The sequence below is a fragment of the Dermacentor variabilis genome, chromosome 1 (assembly GCF_050947875.1).
Source record: "Dermacentor variabilis isolate Ectoservices chromosome 1, ASM5094787v1, whole genome shotgun sequence".
In the NCBI taxonomy this organism is placed as follows: Eukaryota; Metazoa; Arthropoda; class Arachnida; order Ixodida; family Ixodidae; genus Dermacentor; species Dermacentor variabilis.
The window spans coordinates 252,724,167-252,735,098 of NC_134568.1; the positions used below are offsets into that span (position 1 = coordinate 252,724,167).

At 44.6% G+C, this 10,932-nt stretch overlaps 1 protein-coding gene across 1 annotated transcript; it reads right to left on the reverse strand.

Moving 5' to 3' along the window:
- Nucleotides 1-3,184: 3,184 nt before the first annotated feature.
- LOC142561018 (NEDD8-conjugating enzyme UBE2F-like) lies at nt 3,185-4,141 on the reverse strand. Its single transcript, XM_075673418.1, has one exon. It carries the CDS (start codon nt 3,962-3,964, stop codon nt 3,392-3,394), a length of 573 nt encoding a protein of 190 aa, XP_075529533.1. The 5' UTR covers nt 3,965-4,141; the 3' UTR covers nt 3,185-3,391.
- Nucleotides 4,142-10,932: the final 6,791 nt, after the last annotated feature.

The window sequence follows — 10,932 nt, forward strand, 5'->3', positions numbered from 1 at the left end:
CTTTTTTGCGCCATTCACCCTTTTGCGCAGGCCCGACAATCGCACAGGTGCCGAAAACGCCCCATCAACACCAGCCCTTTGACCTATCTTTCGCATATTGTGGGCCTATCTTTCCCGAAATGCGCCCTTTATCCCATACTATATGCACTTGTCCATGTGTCCGTGAACGTGTCAGATTTAAGTGCGCTGCTCCAATATCACGTACGGCTCACCAACTAGCCCATCAATAACTAATAATCAACTTCTGATACTTGGGAAAACGTAATTATTCTTACAGGCGCGAAGTTACATTCCAACGACAACTCGCAGTGACATCGATGAAGAAAAAAAAAAACAGAGAGAGAGAGAGAGAGAGAGAACCGGTGTTATGTAGAAAAATAAACGTTCGTAATGTGACTATACGAGACGCTAGTGGACTCTCGAAATAGCTGTGTCGCAGCGGTTATTGCAGTAGCTCCATGGTCCAGCACTGTCTGCAGAGCAATATTTAGTGAATTGTTGACAGGGCCGCATGCTCTGTTCTGAAGAGGTCAGATAGAAGCTTTTAACCGTATGCATACATGCTGCCGCTGAAAGTACCATGTGAGAGCACCATTTTTAGCTAGAAGTCTAAACATCGGATGATAACACTCGTAAACAGTATGATAGGGAACACCGAATGCCATCATACGTATAATTAAATTCAGGGACATTATACGCGCTAAAAAAACGGTCTGATTAGGAGGCACGCTGTGTGTGCGTGCGTGCGATAGAGGGAGATGTGTGCTCTAGAGTACTTGAACATTTAATTTCACTTATTTTAAACTTATTTCACGGGTAAAAACATTACGCGGATCCCAGGCAGTGTGGGAATTTAATCGACGTAAGCGAAGCTGTCTGTGCTGTTTGCTGTGATTCACGATAATTATAGCGGTGATGTTAACGGTGAATCTTCCATTTCTTCAGCGTTTAGTGCCATACGAGAGTGGCGAGTTGATGGCAAAGATTACCTTGCGTGCGCACCACTGCGTGATATGTTTGTCTGCGTAAAACACAGACGTGTTTGCTTGAGGCGTTATATTGTGTTCCATAGTTCATGACCCCTGAAAATGTTAGCATTGTCAGTGCCTTTTCTGTTACATGAGTGAGCTGCTTCAAACACCCCAAGTTTATTCCCTTTGGGGCGTATCTTGTCCCCAAACGGTAATCACCTATCATGCGTGCTTTTCCTTCCTGTATAGCTCCGCTCTGCTACTTCCAGGTCACGAATGACATGCGCTAGCTTTATCAGCGTGACATAGCATTCTCGACAGGAGAGTAGCGAGAGCAGGGTTTTCAAGAAAGGAAACGCAAGCAGGGCAGATGACTATTATAGTTGCGGGACAAGATAAACCCTAAAGTGTGTAAGCAATTCTTTAAGAGCATGCACTTTAAAAACTGTTTACGCCCTTTGAGGTGTATCTCGTCCCCTAAATAATGATCGCCATCTGTCTTGCTTGCGTAAATTTACTTTCTTGAAAACTCTGCGCTCGCTACTTACTTTCCTGTCAAGAATGCTGTCGCGAGCTAATAATAAATTCCCAGCACTATAACTACTCTAAACGGGCCGAGAATACGCCAACACCTCAATTCTCTCTAATCGCTGCTCAAGCCGTTAAAAAAGAAAAGAAAAAAGGAAAAGAACTGCAGGCTTTTTACCGGACAGATTGAACTAATGGCGAATTCGGCAAATCGCACCGGGGCGACGATGATTGGATGAAACGGGGCATTGGGGCGCCCCGGTGCGATTTGCAAAATTCGCCATGAAAATCTTCATACGTTTCCATGCGTTTCCGCCGAGCGGCGGTGGCGCATGTATAAAGGGGTTTTAGATTCAAGAAGCAATGTACCGAACATGGTGGAAGGAAACACACTTTTCCGTCCTCCATGGTACCGACCAGTACCGACCACATGATACCACGACCGGCTTTATTACTTAAAATAAAGCCGGTCGTACACGACACAGACAGCCGAGACCGGCAGAGACCGAGGCTTTCCCGAGGCTCCCTCAATCATTTAAATTATAGGGGACCTTACCAAGGCTGGGGGTGTTGCGACATCTGGCGACATAAGGGCGCAACAAGGTTGTAACGGCACGCATACGGACCCCCCAGCCTTAAGACTCGCAACAATCACACAGATTCAGATTTGGGGGGCTTAAATGATTTGTCACAAATGTTGCGGATGCACCGTCCGCTTTGAGCACTCTGGTCTTATCGTAGCTTTCCTAACGCGCGGCTTCATCGAAGTAAATTTAGCAAAATATACGAGAGCCTGTGCATACTATTCTGGAGTAATCGTCCAAAAGAAGTCACTCGCATGTTTTATAGACACATGTTTGATGGAGCAGTAAGATCTTTTCTCACTGCGCTTGAGCCTCATTTTGCATAAAAGGTGCGAACACGCAATGAAGTAATGGTTGTTAGCAATAGTTCAGCACGCTTCGTTGTGTCCGCTTCTTGTCCTCTGTATCCCGTATTCAGACAGTTTCTTCGAAGCAAGCCTTGTACCTACACGTGGCAGCCCTTGGTACAAAAATAAATGATTTTTACTCTTCATAGCCAGTAGCAACGACCATACGCCAAGCACTAGGCAACTTGCTTACAACACAGAGCGTAGTCAGTTGAGCAGAGCAGTCCGAGACGCAAGCCCTCGGCCGAGAACTCGAAACTAAGGTGCATGATTCACACTACTTAAAATGAACCATTTCAAAGTAAACTAGTGCCGAGCTCAGACAGAACAATACACAACATCCAAAGTGAACACTCCAATGCTTTACGGTTTATGTAACGACTCAGCACAAATTGGTTAGGCGTGCTCAGTACCTTTTTTTTTTCTTTTTCCACTCGTATAGCGCAACTAGACAAGCGCGAACATACGAATGAACTGCAAGCGCGATGTGCGCGTATTGACTAACGCGTTTTCGTTTCTACCGCAGCCTGCATCAGATGCCCGCGGTAAATTTCAATGACAGGTTTGTTTTCTGACGCTTGCTCCCACGCGAATACGCTACTCAGGCTGCGGATCATAGTTGTGCATCTGCCTGCTGCTTGAATAACCTTGCATGTGCATTTTTGACATGACACCATTTGAAACAATTTTTCTGGTTAAGCCCCAACGTTCATGCCAGATGGAAAGCCCTCCCTCGTTCTCGGTCACACTTGAATTTGCAGACAATTCAAAGATAGCTTTATTCACGAGGTCGCGCTAGTGTAGACTTCGTTTGTACTCTGTAGAGAAGCACACGAAATTGATAGATGCAAATGATCCAGACACACAGCACAAGGTCACCAGATAATGGCAACAGATTAGGCCGCCACGAAGAGCCTGGCGCCGCGAACAGCAGCGGCGCCGGACTCCTGCTATGCACGCTTTACCGCTTCGCGTAGTTAAGCACGTATTCGCGCACTTTCGCTTTAAAGCCCTCTTTGTCTCTTTGGTAATGCTCAGCGGCCTCGTTGTCTAGAGGATCATCAAAGTTGAGCAAGTCCGTGAAAAGCGCGTTGAGACCCCAGACGATTTCCTTGAGTGTCCGCGTCGGCGCCCATCCCATGCCGTCGATGGAGCTTTCACGCAGAAGGCTCAGACACACGTTTCCTTCCTCGTTTATATTCGGGTGCCAGAGTCGAGTCATACATTTCACCTTTGGAGGCACCATGTTGTAGTCTTCGGGAACTTCGACTAGAAACACGAAGCGGCCACCCTGCCAATAGCCCTCTTCCGGCGTGATGATAAGCTCGAAGCGATGGAGAACGTCTGGGTCATCAAACTTAAGCGTGCACGTATTTGGAAGGTTGGCCTCCATTTCTTGCACTTCGCGCACGAGCAACTTGTCTCGAACGGAAGCCCGGCGCACAGCTCCGGCGCTCTCAGGCACCAAGCTTTGCACAGCTTCTGTGTTGTTGTTCTGCGAGCTCTGCTTCAGCTTCTTCGACAATGTAATCATAATGCTTGATTGCTCCTTGCCACTCTCCTCACGCACAGCCTTTTTCAGTCACGAGATCATGTCTTTCGCGAGCGTACCGCATGCGGAAAAAGTTGCAAAAGCACTTTCCTACCGTGAGAGGTGACTCAAGACGCCATCACCCCACCATCGACTACAAGCGGACGCACACTGCTGCCTGTGGCGTCGCCTGTCGTCAAGAGCAGTTACATTTCTCACAACTAATATAAAACTCTATTGACTACAGAAGCTAGTTCGACTACGCGTGAGTACATTAATCTCATCCTCACAAAACTCGTCTTATGTCAGTCCTATCCTAGGTTTTCTTTGCTGGATGAAATTAACTTGGATTTTGGCTGGTGCCCCGTCGCTTTTCCCGCTGGCCACTGGCTCCACCGCCACCACCGCTTCGCGCCACATTTGTACAGTTCGTGACTTCGGCTCCCACCTTTGGTGTTTCCGAAGAAAACAACAACAAAAATTCAGTTTTTAACTTGTAACACCCCCAGCAATAAAAAAAAAAAGAAAATCTGTTGTGGAAAGAATGTTTCTGAATTGCTTCGTTCAAAGGTTATAGGTGATTTTCGAGCTGCCAGCAGACACTTCTGAGTGGTGTCTGCATAACTGCTTTTTCTCAAAACTGAATTTTCTGCAATTTATTGCTTGCAAATGCTGTCAGCCTGCAGTTGTGCTGGTGACATTCCAAATAGCATTTGGGATGCAGGTAGTTGATACTGAGAGATGGACCACCCGACATTCGAAACTAAAAGTATGTTAAAGAACCCCAGGTGGTCCAAATTATTCCAGAGCCCACCACTACCGTGTGCCTCATAACCAAATCGTGGTTTTGGCACTTAAAACAGCATAATTTTTTAAAAACTAAAAATGCAGGCAGTGCTGTGAGTTTGGCAGTTGTCCTGCCTTTCAAGAAGTTGAAGAGCATTAGGATAATTGGGAGTGGTGGCGAAGGACGAATTTCAAAAGTGGCAATTAAGACATCACAAAGTAGGATCAGAATGATGAAAATTTAGAAAGATATTTGCATTGGAATGGTGTTGAAGAGATAAGAAACAATTTTAATGGTAAGCGACTTACTGCAAAAAAAATTCCTAGACTGTCTTCAGTTGTCCAAAGTATCCTTTGTATTTTTCCAGAGCAGAAGACGTGCCTAAAAGTGGAATCGTTTACAATATTTTGTTGCTGCACAAAAATATGTACATTTTCGGCCGGAGTCATTGATGTGCGGCGGCACTGCCTTGTACGTGATCATTTTAATAGAAAAACAATAATGAAATAAATTTAGACAGGCTTTTATTGAAATTGAAAGGGGTATCAAGTAAATTCTGGAATATTCATCAACAGATTAATTTGTGTGTAAAGGCATAGTGCAAGTGGATATTGGTGTCCAGTATATTTCTTCACTATTTGCTCAGGAGAGTTGAATATTCTGCCATGGTTTATCGGCACAATAAGTCGGCCTACTTAAATTTAGAATTTCAAGTGTCCATTGTTCTTAGATAAATACTTTAAGCCTATGCGGATGCTGCAGAATTTTGCAACATTGGTGAGAAGGATGTGAAAAAGAAAACGGAATGCAGAAAATTATGCTGTCTCATAGCATTTCTTAAAATGTTATTTTCATGCATTAAGTGGCCCAACCCTTGTGTTCACAGCCTTGCATATGTTTTTCTAGCACTGGGTGGGTTACCTGCAAATTTACGTGTGAAAAAAAAAAGATCATATCATATCCCAGCCTGACAAAAAAAAAAAAAAAAAAAAAAAGAAACAGTTATCTTCAAAGCATGGGACCCCGCTGTTCCCCTGAAAACTCAGAGCTTCTCCTATACCGCCCCACACTCTGTGGACGCCCCCCACGGGGCCGCACAAATAAACGCCAATACAAAGAAATCAAACTCCACCTGAGGGATGGCAGACCCATACCAGTGGTCCTTAGCATCCGCCTCCTCCAACTGGAGCGACTTACCCTCACGGAAACGGGCCGCAGCATTCTAACCAAACTTTATATCACCTACCACCGCCAACATGGAGACAAACACCCAATACCATGCGACATTCAACAATGGATACACGCCAACCCTATTCCCAAAAACATGCACCCAGACCACAACAAAAAACGCAGGAAGGCACGAGCTACCTCCCTCATCAAAGCTTATGCCAACACCGTGGGCGTCACCTTTGTCGATGCAGCTGAATACCAAGATGGACGTCGCTTTGCGACGGTTACTACAGCAGGCGGCTTACTCCAACATGCTGCCAGCATTGTTACCCAAGATGCCGAGACAGCCGAGGAAGTGGCCATCGCCCTCGCCGCTCTTGACCCAGCCTGTCACACCATACTGAGCAATTCTTACACAGCAATCAACAACTACATCAAGGGTCGTATTTCTCAACAATCACTCCGTATCATACAACAAGTCCCGCATTTGTCTGAAAATCAAATCACCCTCGTCTGGATACCAGCACACGCCGGCGATGTCCATCTGCACCTCACCAATCTCAACGAGGTTACACACTTTGTAGCACGAGGACTAGTCAACCGTGCCGGAGAGGGTGCATGTGCACCCGCAGGACGCAACCGCCTTACAAGATACAACGACCTTGTGAAGTCATTTTACCTCAAAAGAAGAACTTTCGCCACCCCTCACCGCAAGTTAAACAGAGTACAGGCAACCACCCTTCGCCTGTTACACATGCCCCTCCCTCACACGCTATCACATCATATACCCCGACATCTACCCATGCCACACATGCAAGATCTGTAAAACCCAATCAGCAACACTCCCCCACATGCTATGGGAGTGCAAACATCATTACCCAGACCTTAATCCCATGACCCTCTCGTCAAGATGGCACGCCGCCCTGCGCAGCTCCCATCTCGACGACCAACTCTGGGCTACCCAGCTAGCCTACGAAGCGACGAAGAGGCAAGACCTTGACGTCCCATCGTGGGAGGCCTAGGCCCAGCTGACTAAACTGCTGGTTCTCATTAAAGTTCACTCTCTCTCTCTCTCTCTGTGTTACCTACACTGTACACGCACTGTGCTTAACATCCTATGTGATAAGACAGCAGTAGACAGAGTCAGAATTAGCTCATATTGCTTAAGAAGGATGCCTAAATTGTCGACTGAAAAAATTTACACCAATATAATGAAGTTGAATAAAGCAGTAAAAATGGTATGTTCCATGTGACAAAAGTTGCACGTTTGGCTTGTTGGTATATCATGATGGTGGGAAAAGGCGCAGCGCATCAGAAACAGGACAAAAGAAGAACACAGACTACATACACGTTTGGTGCTAACTTTCAACAATGAGTATATATTGCAGGATCACAGTATACATATATATCCTTCTGCCGCCTGCAATAGAACATGTGCTCCGAGCAACCTGATAGCATCTCTCGCAGCAGAGTGGGAAGTCTGTCTTAAAGAGTCATGCCAAGCGCATAAATTCCACCTCTTTTTGTGATAATGAGATGGATGGTTTGTTGATACAAGACCCACTGAAGGTGGCGATGTGATATGCTTCAATGATGAGCCTGGTCATCTCGTTAAGGCATTTTTCTAGGGTCAGTGTATCTTTAAAGAGGGGCTGGCAGGGGCATCTTTTGCAGTGCTATGCAAGAAAACCATTGACCTGCTCTTTGTTTAGATTGCTATTACGCTCTCTTAGCCTCTTGTTAAGGCATCGTTCGGTCTGGCCGATGTAGCAAGCTCAGCAGGTTATAGGTATCTGGAAGACGACACCTGTCATACATCCTACAAGCTTATTTTGGTGATTCTTTTTGCAGGTCGTCTTCTTTGTACCTGCTGTTGTGGTCTTTCTACATAGACTGCTTAATTTGTTAGGCGCTGAAAAGCCACAGGAATGTTATTGTGTTGTGCTATTTTCTTGAGTCGATGCGACAATCCATGCATGTACGGTATGACTGCTGCCCTATTCTTCTCTGTAGTGGGGCACACTGGCAAGGATACTTTCAAGTGAAGTTGCTTCAGTAATCTCTCAGCTACCAATATGGTGATGTGGTTAGGGTATCCAGAGTCACGAAGGCTTTTCACTTGTTGTGTGAAGCTTAAGCTTACATTGATTAGATGCTGACACGATTTCTTTAGAGCATTGATTAAGTACATCTTTATGATGCCTCTCTTGACAAGCTTAGAGTGCTAAGAACGAAATGAGAGCAATGGTTTGTTAGCACACAGGTGATAACACCAACATATTTGAAGGTAATTTACAACAATCTGTAGGTCTAAAAACCTTATGGCACCATCTCTAGGTAACTCGAAGGTAATCTTGAGCGGCCTAAAAAACTCTTATACAACGCATAGTACACTGCCACATTCCTGCTCCAGATATTGGTACTTACAATCAATGAGCTTGGCATGATTCTCTAACACAGACTTCCCATTCTGCCACGAGAGATGCTATCAGGTTGCTCGGAGCACGTGTCCTATTGCAGGCGGGATAAAGGCATATATCTGTGCTGTAATAGTGCAATAAATACTCGTTGTTGAAAGTTAGTGCCAAACGTGTGTGTCGTCTGTGTTTGTTTTTTGTCCTGTTTCTGATGCACTACGTCTTTTGTCACCTCCATGTGACAATATGACTGGACATGAGCGTTACCCTGGTGGGTCACCAATTTCTGTTTAAGGAAGCTAAAAATCTTCTAGTGGCAGTGTATTATGGTATTTCTGAAAGCCTATTTTCTTTGCTGTCTCCATTATGTATGTGTGTTTGCATATTGAATAATAATATGTGAGGTTTCAGCTACTAATGAAATGTTTATTTCTCTCAATGTTACTGATTAGTCAGGAAGAGTGGACGCAGGGCAAAGAGCTGCTTGATACAGCTTGAAGACTGCCCGGTTCATGTTAATCACATGACGCTATTTTCACAATAACCCAGAACTCAACCTAGCTTCGTATAGGCTCCAAGGGCTAATTAATCAGACCGAAGCAAACTGGGCCTGGTTGGGCCTGAATCTTTCGACCCCAGGCCTGGTACAGGCCAGGTTTGAAACCACTGGCTTGGCTTGGGCAGGACAACGCATTTCACTTTCAGGCTGGGGCTGGGCCTGAAATAACGGCCTGTGCAGTGCTCTATGTTCACCTGAGTAGCTGTGCTCTGGCCTGTTACTCTGCACTGGGGAAGAGGAACAAAAGTAGTGATAAATGATGATGAGGGGAAGGGAATGGAGGAAGATCTTTGGACAGGAACTCAAGAAAATACATCTCTTATCTCTCTTCAAATTATCTGTTTGTGCTGTGCCGTGTTCTCAATCCTCACACCTGCTGGTCTAGGCTATTCATGTATGTTATACATTAGTGCAGTGTGCTCTTACTTGCAGAACCACTGGTACACCTCCATTTTGCATGGGTGCACTGCGTAAGTGAACTATTTATCAAGGTGTTGATAGATGAATGGCAGGCACATCACACTTCTTGGGAAGGTCCTCTCCAGCATTGTTCACTTGTCATTGCCCTATGGAATATGACGTATCCAAATTAAAACAGGGGCAATGCCAGGATCTTCCTGTCTATGTGTGTGTGCATGGGGGGGGGGGGTGGCAAAGCATAATTCTCAATTTTTGATAGGGGTGCAGCTGGAAACTTCTTCACTGGGCACTCCATGTTGGTAGCAAAGGGGCAATTTGGGGGTAAGAGGAAATTTTTGGGGTTTGGTGTGGAAATGGGAAAGGCGTGACATTGTGCACACACTGGGAGCTTTTGTTATGTATGGTAGAATTGCCAGAAGTTGTCTTCATGCACAAAAAAAAAAAAAAAAGGCTGGAACAATGAGTGATCACTTGAACCTGTAGCTGCAGTATAAGCTCTTCAGTACTGATGGACATAGGCTTACATTGTCTACTGGTGTATTTAATAAACTGCACAGCTTACATATGAGGAAAATATTTGGTTATTGTTGGGGAAACCCTCATAGTGCTCTGAACATGTTTAGAAAGAAAGCTTGTTTGTGCATTCTGCAAGTTAAGATGTAGCTTATGGTGCAATACTATATTATCCATTCCAATTTTCCAGCATTTATTTGATGAGTTCTTAAGGGTCCCCAAGAATTATGAATTGCTTAAAAAGTATTGTGCCACATAAAAAAAAAGGTTTATCAGAATACATTAAATTTGCGGCAAGAGTTCCTGCACATCTGCTGAGTGCAGTTTTTCTCAACATGGGTTCCCTCAAATAATACAGCTCCACACCAACAATAAGTTAAGGCACGATGCATTCCCTCCGAGATATCACATTCTGTTCATGAAGCCATGCTTCACTGTGCCACTGTGCAAATATGTTTTGACCTTCAATCCTTGTCCTGGGCAATGCTGTCAGTTGCCTAAAGAGCTGAAAATCCCAAGACTTTAAACCTATGTGCAGGATAAGGAAGCACTGTTTAACCAAATTTAGCAGTTCCCCCTACACTTTAAAATTCGTGTTATGACAGGATTTTCTGTGCTAGAGCAAAATGTCTTCTTAATTTCTGTTGGGCATCAAATGATACTGGAGCTGCTTCTGTTTGAAGGTGCCTTGTTGTGTGCATAAAAACTGTCTTTCTGGCTTAGCATGAATGTTTGTGAATGTCCTGCGCAGTTGTTTCACTACTAGGAATTTGGTCATAGCACACTAGCGCTGACAAGTGTCAGTATATTTCCTTGGGCTGCTATACTAGTGCCTGAAGTCTAAAGATGGTGCAATTCACTTATATGCAGGAAAGATCACTGCAGCTGTGAAAATGCAAGTTATAATGCAACTTTATTTGAGGAGGTTAAAAAAATGTGGGGTATTACTTATTGGGCAGTGCTCTTACATAGCGGGCATTAATTAAGCGACTATTTAGTGGATTCACTATCACTTCTATATGTCATGTGAAATATTGTGTTAGCAAAATATTTAATTCCTATAAGAATAATTGATGGTACACATGGCGTGTTCTTATTTCTAGCG